Source organism: Eschrichtius robustus, chromosome 14 (assembly GCF_028021215.1).
Source record: "Eschrichtius robustus isolate mEscRob2 chromosome 14, mEscRob2.pri, whole genome shotgun sequence".
NCBI classification, from domain to species: Eukaryota; Metazoa; Chordata; class Mammalia; order Artiodactyla; family Eschrichtiidae; genus Eschrichtius; species Eschrichtius robustus.
The window spans coordinates 20991419-21011659 of record NC_090837.1 but is presented as its reverse complement, the minus strand read 5'-3'; the positions used below and the strand labels follow the sequence as shown (position 1 = coordinate 21011659).

General features: G+C 55.5%; 2 protein-coding genes across 6 annotated transcripts; one reads left to right on the top strand and one right to left on the bottom strand.

Moving 5' to 3' along the window:
* Positions 1-16: 16 nt before the first annotated feature.
* SELENOM (selenoprotein M) lies at positions 17-2759 on the bottom strand. Its single transcript, XM_068563711.1, has 5 exons — positions 2370-2759; positions 1125-1160; positions 885-919; positions 445-523; positions 17-360 (listed from the first exon to the last, which is right to left on the bottom strand). Exons 1-5 carry the CDS (start codon positions 2487-2489, stop codon positions 202-204), a joined length of 429 nt encoding a protein of 142 aa, XP_068419812.1. The 5' UTR covers positions 2490-2759; the 3' UTR covers positions 17-201.
* Positions 2760-9715: 6956 nt separating this feature from the next.
* On the top strand, positions 9716-19241 carry INPP5J (inositol polyphosphate-5-phosphatase J). Of its 5 annotated transcripts, none has more exons than XM_068562968.1 (13): positions 9716-9820; positions 11473-11534; positions 12914-13030; positions 13152-13260; positions 13471-13587; positions 13921-14096; positions 14493-14604; positions 14745-14854; positions 14991-15174; positions 17762-17899; positions 18049-18126; positions 18253-18357; positions 18556-19241. In XM_068562968.1, exons 1-13 carry the CDS (start codon positions 9716-9718, stop codon positions 19060-19062), a joined length of 1920 nt encoding a protein of 639 aa, XP_068419069.1. In that variant the 3' UTR covers positions 19063-19241. The 5 variants fall into 5 exon arrangements, with proteins under 5 accessions (XP_068419069.1, XP_068419067.1, XP_068419071.1 ...); XM_068562966.1 differs by having other exon boundaries at positions 11473-12560; XM_068562970.1 differs by lacking the exon at positions 13471-13587.
* The last annotated feature ends 1000 nt before the right edge of the window (positions 19242-20241 follow it).

Sequence of the window (20241 nt, the reverse complement as noted above, 5' to 3'; positions counted from 1 at the left end):
AGGAGTCGAGTCTCACTGAAGGCGGAAGGGGATTTAGTGGAGCTGGGGAGGGAAGAAAGAGGGTTAGGAGGGACCCCCCCAACTCCATCCCTGCTGGCTCGGGGACTGGGCGTCGGCCCTCAGCGAGGGTGGTGCTCCCGGGCCGCTGAGCGCTTCATTCTGTCCCCAGGGCTCAGGCAGGGTGGTGCCGCCTCCCCAGACCTACAGGTCAGCGCGGTCAGGAGCGCCTTCGGCGGGCCTAGCGGGCGCCCGCAGGTACTCTGGGGGCACAGGCTCGTCGGGCGACGCCTTGCGGTAGAAGCCGAGCTCCTGCACCAGCGCGTTGATCTCCTCGCGGGTCATGTCGCTGAGTGGGATTCGCTGAAGCAGAAGAGGGGCGGGGGTCAGCGCGCCGGGCCCCGCCTCTCGCCCCGCCTCCCCCCTGTCCACCTCCCGAGGCCTCACCTGCAGTTCCTCAAAGCGCTGGCCCAGGAGCACGAGCTCCGGGTCGGCCCCCGGGAGGTGTTTCATTAGCAGGTTGTGGCTGGAGATGGTGTTAAGGTGGGTAGTGGTGGGCGGAGGCAGGTGGGGTCTCCCAGGGACTTGTCGATGTGAACACTACCTCGTCTGCCCAAGCAGGGCAGGGATACCCATTTACACGTGAGGAAATTAGGGTTCGAAGAAGTAAGGGGGCCTCCTCTCTGTGCTGGTGTCTGTGACAGTCATCACTAGCCAACTTCTCTTGCCAATCCAAGACCGCCTCAGAATTCGCTGGGCAGCCACTATCAATCAATCCCACTTGTCAGTTGAAGACCATTTGTTGTCCCTATCTGTGAAGTTAAGTGGAAGGAGATTCTTGTAGATACCTTCTCCTTTCTCCCTCCCCCAGAACAGAAGGAGGATACTAGAGTGGGATGTCCTGGGTGACGAAGGCCTTCACCTGGGGAGGAACCAGAGCATCAGACCCCAACCATCTCCAGGTACCAACAGGAAACTGAAGCCCAGTGAGGTCACACAGCAAGTCAGGTGCAGGCTCCTGACTCCCAGCCCAGGGAACCTCCCCCACCCGGTCATTGGGATCATGTTGCCCACCCCCAAAGAGGCTCAGGGAGGACCGAACTGGGGATCCCTTCCTTCAAACTCACCTCCTTCAGGCGATTAAGCTGTCATCCCCCACATGTCTGGAGGGGAACAAAATGGCATAGGTCAGGAGTCACACATCTACCCTCACCCTCATTCCCCAGCTGGGCATTGGATCGAGCTGTGAATTACTCCCTGGAACAGCAGTTCCTAAGATGTGGAAATGGAGGCCCCTTGTGGGTAGAAGGAGGAATTCTGTACAGATGGGGAAGCCGAGGCCCACCCACACCAGAGGAAAAGAGGAGCAAGACCAGAAACCCAAAGGGTACTTACCAGCCTTGGGGCTCTTGCCTGCACAACTTACTGACTGTTGAGCCACGCCCAATGCCCAAGAGAAATGATCACCCTACCCCCTCAGGCCATAGAGACCTGGACCTGGTCTTTGGTCCCTAGAACCTCAGGGTGGAGGCAGACCAGAAGGAAACAGCTCAGAACTTCCCTGAGAGGCCCTATTAGAGACACCTACCACCTACCATCTGGTCCCTACCTCATCCGGTGCAGAGCTGGCTCTCCCTGCCACCTGCAGCCTAGCCCTACAGACCATCTGGTTGCTTCCCCAACAAAGGAGGCTGGGAGGGCCCCTCCCTGTACTCCCTGAAGGGGAGTCCAGACCCCAGGATTACCCATTCTAGTCCTCCCTCCTCCCCGCCCCCGCCCACCCCCCAACTTTTTTCAGGGAGAAAACTAAGGCCCAGAGAGGGTCTGTGATGATCCAAGTCACACAGGGACTTTGGTGGGGCATTTCATGGCAGGGAGGGTGGGGGGATTGCTGCGGAGTAAGAGTTGGTAAGGCAGTTCCCAGCCCCCTTCCCCAGGTGGCAGGGAGGCTCCCAGAAATTCTTCTGTCCCCCAGGCAAAGGGAGTGAGACCAACCGGAACTGGGGTGGGGAGGAATTCCAGGAAAAAGAGAAGTGATGGGGGGATGGGAGGTTGGGCTCCAGAGGACAGATTTGGGAAAGTCATAGGCCGGAAGAAGTTAGGGGACAGGCCCAATGTGTCTGGGGCCCGATGTCCGGCCGGATGGGGAACTGGGGAGGGGTTCAGATTTCCAGGCCTCAAGATCGGTTGTCTCGGGCTTCCACGGTGGGTGCTGGGGCGTTCTGGGGCTGGGGAGTGGGAGGGACAGTCCTGGTGCCGAGGGGGACATGGGGGTCGGGAGGGTCCTGGCTCAGAACGGGCGGTGATTCCAAAGCCAAGGGGCTACGGGGTTAGGGGTCGGTGGTCCCTAGCCTGGGGGCCACCGCACTCACCTCTACCCGGCCTCGGGCCAGGCCGTGTAGACGGTTCCAGTCAGGCCGGAAGGTGGTGGTGGCGGCCGCGACTGCCGCGAGGAGCAGCAGCAGGGGCGGCGAAAGCAGCGGGAGGCGCATTAAAACCCGGCCGAAGATGATCCGCAAGCTAGGCCGAAGATGATCCGCAAGCTAGAGGTGAACCGTCCGGCCGCTGCGCCACGTCTGGGCCCGCGAGCTGGCCAGGTCCCTGCTCAAGGTCCCACCCCGCTAGGGACCACGCCCCCAGCTCTCGGTCTCCGCCCAGGGCCTGCGTGGGGGCCTCCCGCGCTCTCCCGGAGGGGTTTGGGCTCCTCTCCGGCCCTCAGCCCTTTACTTTCCCAGCCCCGAGAGTGTCCACCCTCCCTCTGCTGACCGAGAGCATGGACGCTCCGACAGGATGCGGCCAGGCAGTGCCCCCTCATGCCGGCAGGGGGCGCGGGCGGGATGCGGACGGACACGCGAGTTTCTGGGTCAGACACCCGATTTGAAGATGGGGAAACTGAGGCCTAGGGAATCCTTTTTTGTGTTTTTTATTTCTCTGGATGAAATTCCAATCTGGATTTCAATTTCCTGAGCACACGTGTGGCGACGGGAATATTTAGTCGGGGCTGGGAGGATAAAAGGGTTAATACACATTAGAAAGCTCTTTAGAACGGTACCTGGCACAGTACCTCAGAAAGGCCCCATGAACTCCGTTTTACACGTTAGGTAACAGACTTAGAAAGGTAAAACAATTAAGTTGTGGATCTGGGATTTGAACCCAAAACATGCCTATGTTCATCTCACCAAGACAAAGATGACTAGATCAGGATGCTACTTCCCCTCTTCAAGCCTAAGACAGACACAGCACATTGACCACAATGCTCTTTCCCACCGAATCTAGCCTGGGACTCAGAATCCTCCTCAACATCAAACCAAGGCTGCATTATGACCAGTTTTGCCTTCCTGGGCTCCTTCCTTTATTAAAAAAACATATATTAAAAATTGGATTTTACAACTGCTTTGGTTTAAAAAAATGAATGTAATCCAGGCTGGATTCATGATTATTTATTCATTTTTTTCTTCCGATTTTAAAAGAAGTTAAAATTAAAATATTTTTGTGGACCCCTAAAAGTATGATGGGCCCTAGACACTGAGCCTAATGGAAAAGTCAGTTCTGCCCTTTGTTCATACACTGCTACCTCCCATTCACTGACTTGATTGTGAAGATATAATAATAATAGGCTTAGGGCTGTTATTTAATATCCATTCTCTATAAATACATGAGGACACAGTAAATATAATTGGTTCTATCCAGATTATTGAAATGACAGGCTATGTCTAACACTCTATTTACTGCTGTGGAAGTGGGAATTCATCCAAGCTTTCTGAAAGGCAACTTGACACAGTAAATCAAAACCCTAAAAATATTTCTTCTACCCAGTATTCCACTTCTCAGAATTTGACCCAAAGTAATCTTCAGAGAGGGAATCAATTGTTAGGTCAAGATGTTTATCAAGACACTGTTTATCATGGTGAAAAACTGGAGAGAGGACAGAAGCATGTCACAGCAGGGGATGAGTTAAATAAATGATGATACCTCCTTAGAGTAGAGAACCAAGCAATTGTTTAAAATGATGCAGCATACTGTTGAATGACATGGAGAATGTTCAAGTTATAGTATTAAATTTTTTTTAAAAGCTATGAAACAGTAATATCAGCTGGGAGTTGCGATGCTCTGGGCTGCAAGTCACAGAAACCTCAAGTTTAACTGGCTTAAACAATGAAAGGAATCTGTTGGCTCAAATAAGAAAATAGTCCAGGCAGGGAGGGCTTCAGGTGAGGTTTGATCTGGTTGGTAAAGTCACCAAGACCTGATCTCTTTCCATTCTGCTTCCATAACATCAGCTTATCATTAGCCCAATTACCTGCATGGTGTCAAGATGGCTGCCAGTAGTAACCAGTACCACCACAGACTTCTTCATTCATATCTAACCAAGGGAAAAATTTTTTTTTTTTTTGTAAACTTCTCAGGAGAGAAAACAAGCTTTCTTTCCCAAAATCCCCAGCAAAAGTCTCCTTATATCTCACTAGGTCCATCCATGATCTAATCAAGTGGCTGGGGAAATGCAAATGCTCCCTGGCTTAACCAGTTGGGACCCATTCCTGAAGATTGTCAAGGATATGAGCTGCAATGGATGTGTGGCGGCAACAGAGTAGCCAATGGATTTTATAAAATATGTATATATAAATACATATGCCTTCACCAAAAACCATAATCTAGAAGGAAACAACCCAAGAAGTCAAAATGGTCATCTCTTGGTAGATGAAATTATAGGTGAATTTTTTTCTCCTTTACAATATTTTTCTGTGTTTTCTATAATAAACATGTATTACCTAAACACAAACAGTAACATTTGTTTACAAAAAGAATGGGTCATATGCCATGGGTTCCCTCTACCCCACCCCACACCCCAGCAAGGGCCTCAGACTGGCTGAAGCCAGAGGCCCCGTGGAGCCCGTGGCTTTTCTGCTGACAGAGCCAAACCTCAGCACCCCATGGGCCCACGCTGTCCACTGGACAGGTGCCACCAAACCACCCTCATTGCATTAACCTGGACTCTGTGTCCTGGAGGGGCCATAGCCTGGGCTGCTGAGTGTTGACTAGCCAGCTAGTGGAACTGATGGTAGTGACTGGCCACAACAGTACCAGGAACATTCCGGCATCAGCAGTCATGGCAGGCCCAGGATCTCCCAGAACAGATCTCTGCTCGTAATCCATGCCCTTATGGGGCAGTTTGTAATCTAGGCCAGCAGCCCTCCTCAGGTGGGGCTGGGTTTGGGGTTTAGTCTGTGATAAAGCCAGGCTCAGACAAGGTCAGGGTCAGTCCTTAGCCTATGACCAGGTTTAGAACTGAGTCTGGGGCTGGAGTCAGGGCTCAGTCAGTGATTGGGATTTGGTCTCCATCTGTGACTACGTTCAGGGCTCAGACTTTGACCAGATTCAGTGCACAGTCTGAGATCAGGGACTAGTATGTGACCAGAGTTGTGTGACCCAGGGTCAGAGCTCAGTTTGAGACCAGCGTTCAGTCAATGATTAGACTCAGGGCTCAGTCTGTGACCAAGATCAGGGCTCAGTCTGCCACCAGGTTCAGTTAATGACCAGACTTGGATCTCAGTCTAGACCTGGGCTTCAGGCTCAGACTAAAATCAAGGGTTAGTCCAAACCAGGGTTAAAGTTCAGTCTGTGACTGCGGTTCAGTCTTAAGCTAGGATCAGGGCTCGATCTGGGTCCAGAATTGAGGTCTCCAGTTGGAATCAGGCTTAGTCAGGCTTGGATCAGGCTCAGTACTTGACCAGAACCAAGGCTCAATCTAGAGCTGGGGTAGAGGCTCAGTTTTAGTGTGGGATCGGGGCTCAGTTAACACCAAGATTAGGGCTCAAGTTGGATCTGGGATCAGGACTAGGGTTTAGTCTGGCTCTGTGCTCTGTTCTGAGCTCCAATATAGAAGTTTCTGGAGACCTGGGTGCCAAGGGCAGGTCAGCATGCAAGAAAGGAGAGCCCCCAGGCAAGCTTCTGTCCCTGCAGTAAACTTCTCTTTGCCTGCTGAAGCCAGTTGTCCTAGAGCCTTCTAACCTACATGGCTCTGCTGCCCGAGATCCCCTCAAACCAGAATAAAAATAGCCATTCACTTCAGAGCAGCTGACAGCAGGTGCCAGGCTGCCTGGGAGGAGGGGGAGCTGAGGAGAGGAAGGAAGGATGTTTGAGCTCAGGCCCCAGCTGTGTGACCTTGGGAAAGTCACTCCTCCTCCTTGAACCCATTCCTGAGGAGCAGAATGGGAGGTGAGGATGACACCTGCCCCAGAGGGTGAGAACGAGGGGAGAGTGATAATAACATGTGGCAGTTGGTACCAATAAGGAACTCTGGAGTGAAGCCTTGGGAGGAGAAATGCTCCTCCAGGCCCTGTATACTTTCTCTTCCAGGAAGCCCTCCCTGATGCTTACCTCTTCCACCTTCCCACACTACCCTGTAGCACCCTCTATGCTCAAGACATTTCTCAACTAGTGGCCACAGTGTGACCTCCCTCACAGGTGACCGGCGAGCAAAACGAAGGAGGACAGACCCTTCTGTACCATTACCATCCTCAAGTGCCCCTGGGAGGTGGATCGAGGAAGAGGAAAGAGGAAGAAGCACGTCTCTCTCTCCCTTCCCTACTTCTGGGGGATTTACTCTGAGCCAAAGGGCCATGAGGGCACGTGTCCGGAGTTTGCGTCCTTTCACAGCCGGAACCTTTCATACTCCATACCTTTGCACCTGCTGCTCCCTCTGCTTCCCAGGGTGTTTCTTCTCTTTTCAGTTTGGCAATACAGACTCTCCTTCAAAGAATAGGTTCAACAGGAACCTCTGTTGGGGAGAATTATCCACCATCTCCCTGGGAACCCCATGCTCTGTCCCCTGCTGGCTGGGTAATCCCTAGGCCTCAGTTTCTTCCTCTGTCAAATGGGGATCTTATTACCAACATCACAGGGTTACTATGGAGAGTAACTGAGATAATCCATCAACCACCTCCTTTCCTATCCCTGACCCAAACAGCCTGGAGGGTAGCACTAAGATTTCTAGGATGGGGCAGGACAAGATGTACTCTCTGCCTCAGTACCCCACCCCCTACCCCCAGGAGCGAGGGAAGGGAGGGAGCCAGGAGGTGTCTCCGGAGACAGCCGTCTCCAGGGGGGGCGGTTCTCCCAGGCAGCTGCCCCCAGCCTGCCACCCTGAGCCCCAGAGCCTGTTATCAACCTCCTTAGTCATCACACCAGGAGCTCAAATATAGCTCTTACCCTGTTCTCTTCTCAGCCGAGGTCTGCCCCCTGCCCCCTGCCCCTAGCAAGGCCATGTCTGGGTCTCAGAGCCCCTTTTCTTTCCCCCCGACCTGGGAATTCAACTATGCTGGGCCTCAGTTTCAGCATCCTCCAAATGGGCAGATTGGAATAGATGATGATGATGGGGATGATGATGATGATGATGATTGTGGTGGTGGTGGTGGTGGTGATGGTGGTAACTCCAGGGCAGATGCCCTTACTGAAAGCTTGCTTGTGCCAGGCTCTGTGCTAAACTCTTCAGATGTATTATCTTGTTGAATTCTCACAGCAATCGTAGGAGGTATCTACTGTTTTTATCTGCCTTACACAGACCAGGAATCTGAGTGACTCTCCAAGTAAGTCAGTGGCAGAGACAGAAACAAAGTCCCCTGCAGGATCTGAGCTCTGGGAGGGGACATGGTGGAGATCCTGGCTGCCCCACTGGGGCAGAGGAGCCCTTTGCACACTTATTTGCATGACATTTGCCTGGTTTCTCAAGGGCATTGATGCCCTTGTCTCAGCCCAGATGGTTGAGCCCTAGGACTGGTTCCAGGGACCTGGATCTGTCCCCCATCACTTCCAGGATTGCAACAGAAGCCAGGTACTGTTGGGGGCCTCAGTTTTCTCATCTGTAAAATAGGAGTCAGAGGGCTAGGCAGGGTAAGTTCAAAATTTCCTTCCATCTCTGGTGGCCTGAGCGCCACCACCATGTTCACGCTCACTTCCTCCCTCACCACCACCCACATCTTCACCTCCAAATCCACCACCACCTCTTCTTCCGTCAACATAACACCCCCACCACCTCGTCTGCCCCCATCTCTCCTCCACTGTTACTATAACCCTCATCTCTTCATTCTACCACCTCCACCATCACCAACCTCTGTTATCATCTCTACTATTGCCATCACCATTACCTCCACTACCTCTTCTATCACATCCATCCCACCACTATCACCTCCACTTTGCCAGCACTGTCACCTTACCACCACCACCAGCACTGTCAGTCCTCACTTCCATTATCATAATTACATACATTATCATCTCCACCCCTTCGATCACCACTGTCATTACCTCCCCCATCACCAACGTCATTACTTCCACCATCACCACCTTTCTACCCCAGGACCCTAATATGGCCTGGGTCTCTGCCCGTGAAAATTCCAGCCTCCCAGAGGTGCTAGCCCAGAAACACAGACTAGACACAGAGACAGTCAAGCAGAGGTGGGAAGCCCATCCAGGAGAGGGAATGAGGTATCTGTCCACGTGACTTTCATGCAGGGGACCACACCGGTCCATGAGGATACAGAGGTGACTGTTGATCAGCAGGGAGCTCTGGGCACAAAACTGATCATTTTCTGCCTAAACTGAGTGAGATCACTCCTCTGTAAGCAATCAAGCAGCTCTGGAGGAATCAGGGTTTCAGGGACTGCTTAGCAGATAAGAGTGAGAGTGGGGAAGAGGCAGAAGCAGAGCCCACAGCCATCTCCGGCCGTATCTGAACCTGTCACTCATTCACTCTTCTCACTGATAGATTGATTCATTCAACAAACACTTCCCTAGGTCTGTTGGAGACCAGGCCCTACGCTGGGTCCTGGCCAAAGAAGTTCCCAGACCTGTTTTTGACCCTCCTGCCAGTCTGTTCCCCCACTGCTGGGCCTTTCTCCACCCCAGCTCCCTTCCCCCAGACATCCCAGTTGACTCTTGTGGTTCCTGGGTCACTAAGGCAGCTCCCTTTCCTCACTGAGACTCAGGGGACCTCCCCAGCTCACCAGGTGACCTTGAGCAAGTCCCTCTCCCAAGCTACACCCAGTGACCCAGTGAGTCTTGGAGGAGGAAAGCTGGGAGGAGCTGGGCTGGGCCTGGCTGTGGGGACATCCAAGGGCAGGCGCGAGGTGTCTGCAGAAGAGGAGGGGCCAGTGCTGAGGTCGAGATGGGAAAGACTCCAGTTGCTGGAGCCTGAGTGTCTGGCTCTGGGATGGGAAGGATAGAGCCAGGCGAGGGGCGGGCACCAAGGCCTGAAAATGGGGCAAGGGTGGGGGCCAAGGCAAGCCCTGAGCTGGCAGGGAGTCAAGAAGGTCACAGGATCAGAGCAGGGACTCAGGTGTCTCTGAAGGCCTGGAGAGGGCGCTGACCTCTGAGCTACCTTACCCTCAGGTGTGTCAGTGCCCCTCCCTTGAGCAAGGGCTGGCCAGGCCTACCGGCTGGAGGGTGGAAACAGAAAGATAGCTTCCACTATGCTGCCAGCTGGGAGCTGTGCCAGGCCAATGGACCCACTCCCCCCGCTTCCTCCCCAACCATGACCATTCCAGGCTCAGCAGCCAGTCCCCAGGGGGTAGGTCACCTTGCCCTGGCCACCTCTATGTTGGGAAGTTGGTGCCTGTGTCTTTAAATTCTCAGCAGGTTGAAACGGCTGATGACATCACTGGTTCCCAGGAGCTAGCGGAGGAGCTGGAGCCCAAGGGAACCCGGGCTGCCGGGGGCTGCAGACATGGAGGGCCAGGGCATCAGTGGCAGCGGGAGGCCGGGGACCCAGGCTGGCCTGGGCCCCCTGCCCATGCCCCATGGGATTTCCCAAACTGGGGCACCCTCCAAGGTAAGACCCCTAAATCCTAGTTCCCCCATTCCTGATCCTTAGTCCCACCCACCCCCACATACTGCAGGCACCCTGGTGCCCCAGCTGAGGGGCTGGCACTCTCCTCTGCCCACCAAGCAGGAACTGGGCAAACAGGGTACCCTAGGGGCTGAGGGGGTAGTGATGGGACGGACACTCAGAGAGAGATGGAGTTAGCTGTCTCCAGGACCTCCTGGGAAAGCCCTGGACCAGGTATCAGGGGACCCAGCTGTGCTCCAGCTTTGCTATGTGACCTTGGGCAAGTTGCTTGTCCTCTCTGAGTCAATGCAAAATGAGGAGGCTTGTCCCTGAAGACTGAAACTGTGACATCTGGGATGTCTAAGTTGTTAGTGCTGGAGGCGGTGTGGTGTTTGGGGTGGGGGTTTGGAGTGGGACACTAGGAACCAAGGAGGATGCCCAAAATGCAAGCCTCAAAGAGCTGAGTTTGGGGACAGAGGTGGAGGCAGAGTTTCAGATTCTCTGAACCAAGCAGGACACGGGATGCAGACAGAATTGCATCTCTGGAGGCAGGGATGGGGCCACCCCAGGGTGAGTGTAAACCTTCGTCTACCCTCCCTGGCAAGGGACACTTTATCCTGACTTCTGGAGACAGGGGCATCAGACAGGGACAGGTGGGAAAGGAAGAGGAGGTCCCTGCAGGGCCCCACACCCCCCACTCCACCTGCTGGACATAAAGAGGATACCTGCTTGCCTGTCCTCACAGGTGGGGTGACAAGGGTAAGAGGGTACAACTTGTGCACAGTGGTGCGGTGCCAGGATCAACAGAATTCTGGACTTGCTCTGGGTGTTAGAATCACACTTGGGAGGATGGACTAGTCCATGGAGCTCAAATGGAAGCCTAGCAAATGTTGGGCTCATACATGCAGAGAATATGAGACCTAGGCTTCCCAGGATCAGGTGTGGCCAGGGATCCTTCAACAGGTTCCTTCATTTTAAGACAGGGAAACTGAGGCCCTGCGCAGGGAAGTGCTTGCCTAAGGTCACACAGAGCTGGGCTGGGAATCGACATGGCCAGTCCCAACCCAGGGTCTTGCTCCTGCACGGAGCTCTGGGAATGGGTGACGACGACAGAGAGGGCTGTGACCAAGGAACTGGGGACGTTTGGCTGGGGGAACCTGAGAGTTCCTGTGTACTGTGGAGGAAAGGGGGTGGTGTTTAACAGGCTGGCCCCAGGGTGTCCTGAGTGGGCAGATCTGGGGGGGTCAGATCAGTAGCCCTTGGCTAGGGGAGCAGCAGGGACTGCAGGGGTGGGTGGTGCTCAGGGAAGCTGACTCCAGCCACCCAACACTCCTGGGTGGCCAGGGAGTGGGTGCCAGCCAGGAAGGCAAGGAGAGCCCTAGGGTCCAGGCTCACACTCTGCCTCCTTTGAGTTGGGGGTCTTAGTTTCCCCATCTATGAAAGAGGTGTCACAGGTGAGGGAGGGGATAGGTTTCTATGTCCTGTTTCCTCCAAAAGAGAAGCTGATTCACAGCAGAATGGATTGAGGTGAGAAATTAGGAAGAACTTCCTCAGAAAGATGTGCCTTTCTTAGCTAGACAGAGTCTGCTGGGGTCTATATGGAAGTGGAGGCCTGGTTAGGGTTGACTCTGAGTCTCTGACTTGTCCTATCCAAGATGGACTCATGTTTTCAGCTCCCAGCGAAGGAGAATGCAGCACCAGTACGCTCGGAACCAAGGTTGGCTCTGACACCTGTGGGGCCACCAGCAGCAGTGCCACCTTCCTCAAAGGGGCCAAGCCTGGCTCTGGCGTCTCCCCGACCCATCCTGGCTCCAATGTCTACCCCTGGAGGGCAGAAAACAGCTCCTGCCCACTGCAGCTCCAGCCTGGCTCCAACATCTGTGGGCCAGTTGGTGATGTCTGCCTCAGCTAGGCCGAAGCCTCCTCCAGCTACCCTGGGGCCCAGGCTGGCTCCACTGTCCAGGGACCAGAAGCAGGTGCCACCTGCCTCCATGGGACCCAAGCCAGCCCTGGCTGCTTCAGGCCTGAGCCTGGCCGTGGCATCTGAGAAACAGCCCCCACAGCCCCCCTCCAGCTCTTCCCCAGTGCCCAGTCCAGTTCTGTCGCCCTCTCAGGAACAGGCCCTGACTCCAGCATCCATGACATCAGCCCCGGCCTCTGTGGGATGGACACCAGCTAAACAGAGGGATGCCCCAGTCCCTAGACCTCTCTCCCCTTCAGACGGTCATCTCCAGCCCCCGACTCAGACATCTGGTCCTGTGGGCTCCCCATCTTTGATTCAAGCCCCCCCAGACCCTCGGATCTCCTCCTCCTTCAGAGCCCGGCCTGAGGCCCCCCGCAGCAGCCCTGAGGATCCTGTCTTGCCCCGGCCACCACAGACCCTGCCCCTGGATGTGGGCCAGGGTCCTCCAGAGCCTGGCACTCGCTCCCCTGGACTTCTCTACCCCACCTTCCGGCCAGGGGCCCCCTTAGCCCAGACTGTGCCCCCACCTCTGCCCAAGCCACCCCGATCTCCCAGCCGCTCCCCCAGCCGCTCCCCAAACCGCTCCCCGTGTGTCCCCCCAGCTCCTGGGATGGCCCTCCCCAGGCCTGGCACCCAGGGTGCCGGGCCTGGTGGGCATCTGAGCCCCAACCTTCAGCCCAGAGAAACCCCAGCCCCTCTTACCACCTCCTCTTCTACATCCACCTCGTCATCCTCCTCTTGGTCAGCTCAGCCCACCTGCAAGAGCGACCCTGGCTTCTGGTGAGGGGCCCTCTCCCAAGACATTGCTGGGGCTTGAACTCTAAGACTAGCCATCCTTCTAGGGTGGCTTACCCTACTCCGTCCCAGCTGACCTCCCTGAGGAAGATTCCTTGTGGGTGTTAGGCCCACTCTGGGGCCCTCGGAAGACAGCATCCTCTCCTAAGGGACTTGCCTACCCTGCCTCAGTTGATCTCCCCTGGAAGAGTCTGGTGGAAGGGACCCTGGGCCCACTGTGGGTCCTTCTGAGGGCATATACTCAAGCTTATTTCCCCAGAAAAAGCCCTGTGGGAGGGAGGTTGAGGGTAAGAGAGTGGTCCCCAGTAGTAACACCTTCTGTACCCCCACCTCCCCAGGATCACTGTGGTCACATGGAACGTGGGCACAGCCATGCCCCCCGATGATGTCACATCCCTCCTCCACCTGGGCAGCAGCAGCGATGACAGTGACAGGGCAGACATGATCGCCATAGGGTGAGGGGACAGGGCGAGTAAACTCCCTCCTGAGCCCCTCCTGCCTCCCAGACCCTCTCCCGTGGGAGGGGTTTCTAGGGCGCCCCCCCCAATCCGAAGGCCGCCTCACAGTCCCCCACAGGTTGCAGGAAGTGAACTCTATGATCAACAAGCGGCTCAAGGACGCGCTCTTCACCGACCAGTGGAGCGAGCTCTTCATGGACGCACTGGGGCCCTTCAACTTCGTGCTGGTAACTCCTCCCTCAACCCCCGGGCAGGTGGAGACCCCTGGATTCTCGGCCCTAGCTCTGCCTTCATTCACCGTGGGGTCCGCTGGGCCTCGGTGGCCGGGTCCATGAAATGGGAGGATGGAGGAGCAGACCTTTAAGGACCGGAAAAGGCGAGGGCGGGGGCAGGTGAGTTGTGTCCTGTCCCTCAGCCTCCTCGCGCCTCTGCTGCAGGTGAGTACTGTGCGGATGCAGGGCGTCATCCTGCTGCTGTTCGCCAAGTACTACCATCTGCCCTTCCTGAGGGATGTGCAGACTGATTGCACGCGCACTGGCCTGGGTGGCTATTGGGTGAGCGTGGAAGCGGCCTCGGAGGGGACAGGGCCCTAAGGGATCCTTAGATTAGTCCCCGGACCCCCGCGTACTGGCAATATCCTCTCCCCAAGCTACACCCCTTACTCTGAGGCCTGCCTCTCCCCACCCACCCCCACCCCTCGTTTTCTAGACTCCGCCCCTTTCTGTCCCCACCCCTCCTAGTGTTCCACTCCTTTCCCTAGAACCCACCCCTCTCCACGCCTCCACGGGTCCTGGGCCTCACCCGCTGACCCCGCCCACCCTAAGCCCCACGGGCCTCACCTCCTTGCCTAGGCCCCGCCCATGACCCACCCAACCTTGTTTCCCAAGGGCAACAAGGGTGGAGTGAGTGTGCGACTGGCCGCCTTCGGGCACATGCTGTGCTTCCTGAACTGCCACCTGCCGGCCCACATGGAGAAAGCGGAGCAACGCAAGGACAACTTCCAGACCATCCTCAGCCTCCAGCAGTTCCAGGGGCCTGGCGCTCAAGGCATCTTGGATCACGAGTATGGGCCGGGGCGGGACCTAATGGAGCTTGGGCGGGGCTAGTGAAGGAGGGGTGGGCCTCAGGGGCGAGGCCGGTGCGCCTTGTGAGGAGAGGCGGGGCCTATGGGGGTGGAGACCACCCACACTATAGCTAGGAACAAGAAAGCTGGTAAGTTTGATGGGGAGGTGGAGCCTGCAGGGTGGAGCTTTGCTGAGGGGCAAGGCCTTGCTGGGGGTCGGAACCTAACTTCTAGGTCTACACCCCCTGCTGCTCCGTGGTGGGCTGGCGGCTCTGCAGCAACCCACCCACCCCCTGCGTCATCACTAGGAGGAGCCGTCGGGTTGGATGGGGGCAGAGAAGGATCTGGGTTGGGCTCTTCACCCCATGGACCCCGCTGACCCCCACCTCCGAACAGCCTCGTGTTCTGGTTCGGGGACCTGAACTTCCGCATCGAGAGCTACGACCTGCACTTCGTCAAATTTGCCATCGACAGCGAGCAGCTCCACCAGCTCTGGGAGAAAGACCAGGTGGGGAATCCCAGCCTGGACCCCAAAACCCCAAGCACACAGAACATGCCCTAGGACCACCTGTACCCTAGGCTATGGTCATTGACCTCACCTGCCCTGCCCAAGCTCTTGTCCAATTCTGTGCTTCTGGACCCTCACAGCTCAACATGGCCAAGAACACCTGGCCCATCCTGAGGGGCTTCCAGGAGGGGCCCCTCAACTTTGCGCCCACCTTCAAGTTTGACGTGGGTACTAACAAATATGATACCAGGTGAGCTCAGCACTGGGATTAGAGGTGGGGATGTGGGCTAAGGTCTTCTGGATAAGGGAGACAGGAAAGAGAGACAGGAGGCAGAGGTGCCTTGACCCCCAACCCCTGATACTCAGCCTACCCTTGCCCACCGCAGTGCCAAGAAGCGGAAGCCAGCCTGGACAGACCGTATCCTGTGGAAGGTCAAGGCTCCAGGTGGAGGTCCCAGCCCCTCGGGACGGGAGAGCCACCGGCTCCAGGTGACCCAGCACAGCTACCACAGCCACATGGAATACACTGTCAGCGACCACAAGCCCGTGGCTGCCCAGTTCGTCCTGCACGTAAGTCCTGGCCTCATCCTCCCCGCATGACATCCCCAGGCCCAGCTCAGCATCTCACTGCCCACCGGTAACCCCTTACACCTGCCCTCAGCAGCATCCACTTGTCACAGCAGACTGGGAGTGGGGTTATGATCTCCATTATTTATTTATTTACTTATTTATTTATTCTTGGCCATGCCATGCGGCATGTGGGATCTTAGTTCCCGGACCAGGGATCGAACCCATGCCCCCTGCATTGGGAGCTCAGAGTCTTAACCACTGGACCGCCAGGGAAGTCCTATGATCTCCATTTTCAGGTGAAAAAACTGAGGCCCAGAGACACAGCACCCCTTGCCCCGGGTCACACGGCTACCAAAGGGAAGGTTAGGATTTGAACCCTGGCTAGTCTGATTTCAAACAGTATACCTTTTCCATTAATCTCTAACTCCCCTTTTCTGAGAAAGGCTTAGGGCAACTTATGTTAAAATTCACATATATAATAAGACCAGCTACCAAAATATTTACTCAAATCCCATGTAGCATTCATTCACATTCATTTATTATTTATTTACCATCTTACCATATGTGATGGGGAGGAGGAGTAGAGATACAAAAAAATACAAAGCTAAACCCTAAATAGTTACTATAAAATTTAGCATTGTGTTTAGGATTTTTTTTATTATAAATTTTTATTGATTTATGTATTTATTTTTGGTTGCGTTGGGTCTTCCTTGCTGCGCGCAGGCTTTCTCTAGTTGCGGCGAGCAGGGGCTACTCTTCGTTGTGGTGCGCGGGTTTCTTATTGCGGTGGCTTCTCTTGTTGCGGAGCTCGGGATCTAGGCGCACAAGCTTCAGTAGTTGTGGCGCATGGGCTTGGTTGCTCCACGGCATGTGGGATTTTCCCAGATCAGGGCTCGAACCCGTGTCCCCTGCATTGGCAGGCGGATTCTTAACCACTGCGCCACCAGGGAAGCCCCTGTGTTTAGGATTGGGGCCCCTAGCTGCCAAAGGAAAAAGGGGAAATCCAAGAATGTCAGAACTGGATCTTAGAGACCATGTAGTCCAACTTTCTGTTAGTGGGGTAGCATGTGCCCCAAGTCGCACACAGGCTCAGCAGCAGAGTGGGGTGGAGCCCAATTTCCAGTCCTGAAACCCAACTCTGGACTGTCCTATTCTCTTGATCTGATAAGAGGGAGCCCAGCAGACCAGAGAATGTTTTCCCTGATAACTTTGTCATATGGTCAGTCAGAGGGACGGTGGCCAATGTCCTCAGCTGGGAATGGAAATCTGCCCAAGTCTGGCCTCCCATGACCTTTGGTAAAAGCCTTGGGTGTGAGGTTTAACCCCCAATCAGGGACCACACCTTGAGAACCACTCCTTTTGGGCGCCCTATCCTTCCCTCCTTATCTAGAACCCTGTCCCTTGTAAAACATTACCTGTTGAGCACCTACTATATGCCAGAGCCTGTGTAGCCTACTTCATGTATGTCATCCCTTTGAATACTGTGGTAGGCCCTGAGGATGTCCAAATTCTCCTCCCAGTTTTACTGATGAGAGAAACAGAGGCTCAGAGAACTTAAATCTCTTATCCAAAGCAAGACAGCACAGGGCTCAGCAGAGTTTTGACCCCACAAGGCCCTAAAGCGTATTTCTAAGAGCGCAACCTGGCCAGGCCTGCTGTTAGGAACCCACGGGCAGGGAGAGGAAGTGCTGGTTTCTTCTGGAGCAGCTTGGAAGGAAGCTGAGGAGGGAGAGAAAGTTGAAACCAGATAAACAGGGGAGCAGACAAAGCCTGAGGCTGGCACCACCGAGTCTTTCCCTGAGGGACAGAGATGAAGCCAGTACCCTGGCCACCTGCCACCCAAGCAACCCCATCCACATGGTGACCCCCTGCTCAGCCTAGGGTGACCCTGGGAAGAGAAGATTCTTTTGTCTCCATGGACTGATGACAAACAAGGTTAATAGTGGTTCCTTAATACAGGTGGGGAAACTGAGTCTTACTTAGCCTGATGAAGGGCTTACCTGAGGTCATGAAGCAGGTTAGTAGCAGAGCCTGGATGGTCTCCAGCCATCTACCCAGAGCTCTTCTTGCCTGCTCATGGGTGTTCACTTTACTCCAGAATATCCAGTGCATCATGGGACTCCTTTGTTAGCTTATAGGCAAGTCATTCATTGAGCACCTACTGTATACTGAGAAGTTTATAGGATACTTTATATGGTATCTCATTGACTCTGCAGAGCAACCCCAAGAGTTAAATAAGATCATCAGAGTTTAAGGACAGGAGTCCTGGTATTCAGAGAGGTCAAGAAACTCACCTTGGGTCACACTGCATAACAATGGCAGAGCCAGGGCCAAACCCATGGTCTACTAAGCTTCAAAGCTGTGTTCTCACTCACTCCCTAAGGAGGCTAAGGACAAAAAGAGCCCTGAGCTGGGAGGCAGGAAACCTGGCATTCATCCTAGACCTGTTCTTCCTCAGTTTCCCAGCCTGTGCAGTGGCTTCAAAGGCCCTTCATCTCAGCCAATTTGTGCCGACTCAGGCCCAAGGGCTCTAGGTGCATAGAATACTAGAGGGTCTCCCCTGATGTTGCCCCCTGCCCCTGGGCAGTTTGCCTTCAGAGACGACGTGCCGCTTGTGCGGCTGGATGTGGCAGACGAGTGGGTGCGGCCGGAGCAGGCTGTGGTGAGGTACCGCATAGAGACGGTGTTCGCCCGCAGCTCCTGGGACTGGATCGGCTTGTACCGGGTGAGAGGGGCAGGGGTGGTCGGTACATCGGGGAAGGAAGAGCCTGAAGGGGCAGCCAGGGACCCCACGTGGGGTCCCTGGCTGCCCCAGAGTTTGAGGCTGCTGGGGTCAGACGTTAGGGGTCACGACCCTGATTGCTCTCGCCCCAGGTGGGTTTCCGCCACTGCAAGGACTACGTGGCTTATGTCTGGGCCAAACACGAGGATGTGGACGGGAACATCTACCAGGTACTTAAGGGGAGGGGGAGAGTGGGAGGAAGTCCCCATTGCCCTTGGGGGCTCAGGATTCAGCTTGAAGGGTCCTGAGGCTGCCTCCCTCACCCCAACCTGGGCCTAAACCCCCCGGCCCACCAGGTGACATTCAGTGAGGAGTCACTGCCCAAGGGTCACGGAGACTTCATCCTGGGCTATTATAGCCACACCCACAGCATCCTCATCGGGGTCACTGAGCCCTTCCAGGTAAGTAGGCCAGGCTGCAGGGTCAGGGGCGCCAAAGGAGTATTCAAATGCCTCTACAGCTTCTACATTCTGCTCTGTGACCTCCTACAAATAGCCTGACCTTCCTGGGTCTGCCAAGGGGGAGGGCAGGAGTGGTTCCCAGAGGCCTCAGTGGCCGGTTGGGGAGAGGGGCACCCCAGTGACCAGCCTTCCCCCCAGATCTCGCTGCCTACCTTGGAGCTGGCCAGCAGCAGCACAGACAGCTCGGGTGCCAGCTCGGAGGATGAGGATGACAGCACCCTGGAGCTGCTTGCATCCAAGTCCCGCAGCCCAAGCCCTGGCAAGTCCAAGCGGCACCGTAGCCGAAGCCCAGGTCTGGCCCGCTTCCCCGGCCTCGCCCTGCGGCCCTCGTCCTGTGAACGCCGTGGCACCAGCCGAAGCCCCTCGCCCCAGAGCCGCCGCCTGCCTCGGGTGGCCCCCAACAGGGGCAGTGATGGTGGCAGCCAAGGCAACAGTGAGGAGGGGCCCCCTGGGCTGCCTGGGTCCTGGGCCTTCCCACCATCTGTGCCTCAAAGCCTGGGGTTGCTGCCTGCCTTGCGCCTAGAGACCGTAGACCCCGGCGGTGGCAGCTCCTGGGGACCCGATCGGGAGGCCCCAGCCCCCGACAGCCTGTCTCCCAGCCCCCAGGGTCAGCAGGGCCTGGAAGAAGGGGGCCTGGGGCCCTGAGGGTGAGGTGGGCAGGCAGGCCCAGGTGGCCCCCACTCTGCCCCAATCTTCTGCAAACCCACCTGCCTCCCTCCTGCTGCTGCTCCAGCTTTATGTGCACCTGCCACTCTCTTCTGGCCAGGGGTGGCCAACTGGGGTCCCCCAAACTTGGTCCTGGCACCTCAACTGTGACAATCAGCAAACCCCTATCCCAGCCCCCATCTGGGATGGGGGAGCAAACCTGGAGGTCATCAATTAGGAATTAAATTCTCCAGCCTCACTCCTGACTTCTTCCTAACTTGTTAGCAGTCTGGGGTTGGGGGCAGTCAGAGGAAGGGACTAAAGAGAGGATGACAGATCTGACAATTACCAGGCACCAGCTGTATACGTTACACATGCCATGTCCTTTAAGCTGCACCACAAGTTGTGGTGTTGAGTTCAGTGTAGTTCTTAGCTCCATTTCACAGGTGAGCAAACTGAGGCCTCCAAGAGGTTATGTGAACCTTTAAAAATCAGACGCCTAAGCACAGTTTGGCTGTGTGCTGGAGGGAGGGAACATTTACTGGGTGCTGAGTGCTGTCCGTGAGTTGGTTCGCTTAATCCTCAACAACCCTATGAGGTAGGTCCTGTTTACACTCCCCTTTTTCAGACGAGGAAACTAAGGCTCAGAATGAAGGAGGTCTCTTGCTTAAGGGCACGGGGGGAGATCTGAATTTAGGTCTAGGGAAGAAAGAATGGGCCAGGGCTGGGCCAGGAAGAGCATAGCAGCTGTTAAGAGAAGGGGTCCCCTGGGGACAGCAGGCAGACGATGGGGCTTCCCTGGGCAAGTTCTTGAGACATGCATTAATTTCGCAACATAGACATATATGTACCTCCTCCTGGTACCTCCTGGGGCTGCTGCAATGTTACCTTCTCCCCATTCCCATCTGGATGTTAATTTCTCTGGGAAGGCCCAAGCCTGGGGCAGCAGAATGAACCTCCTGAATACCACATCCAAGCACAGAGGGGTTGTGTCACCAGCCCAAGATCACCCAGCACAGCAGGAGACGTGGTCCAGCATTTGGGCCTTGGCCCCCCGACCCTACCCATGCAGCCCTCTGGCTATCCACAAGAGCCCGTCCATGCTTCAGTCTAACACGTGGAGGGGAAGCTGAGACCTCCAGGGCCTAAGCAAAGCCAGGGACGAGGTCCAGTCTTGTG

Excerpts from the sequence above, each read along its gene's own strand:
- INPP5J (XM_068562966.1), top strand. The coding sequence starts at position 9,716 with ATGGAGGGCCAGGGCATCAGTGGCAGCGGGAGGCCGGGGACCCAGGCT. Across the intron at positions 14,605-14,744 it reads AGCTCTGGGAGAAAGACCAG|CTCAACATGGCCAAGAACAC; the intron begins GTGGGGAATCCC and ends GGACCCTCACAG. Across the intron at positions 18,358-18,555 it reads GGGTCACTGAGCCCTTCCAG|ATCTCGCTGCCTACCTTGGA; the intron begins GTAAGTAGGCCA and ends CCTTCCCCCCAG.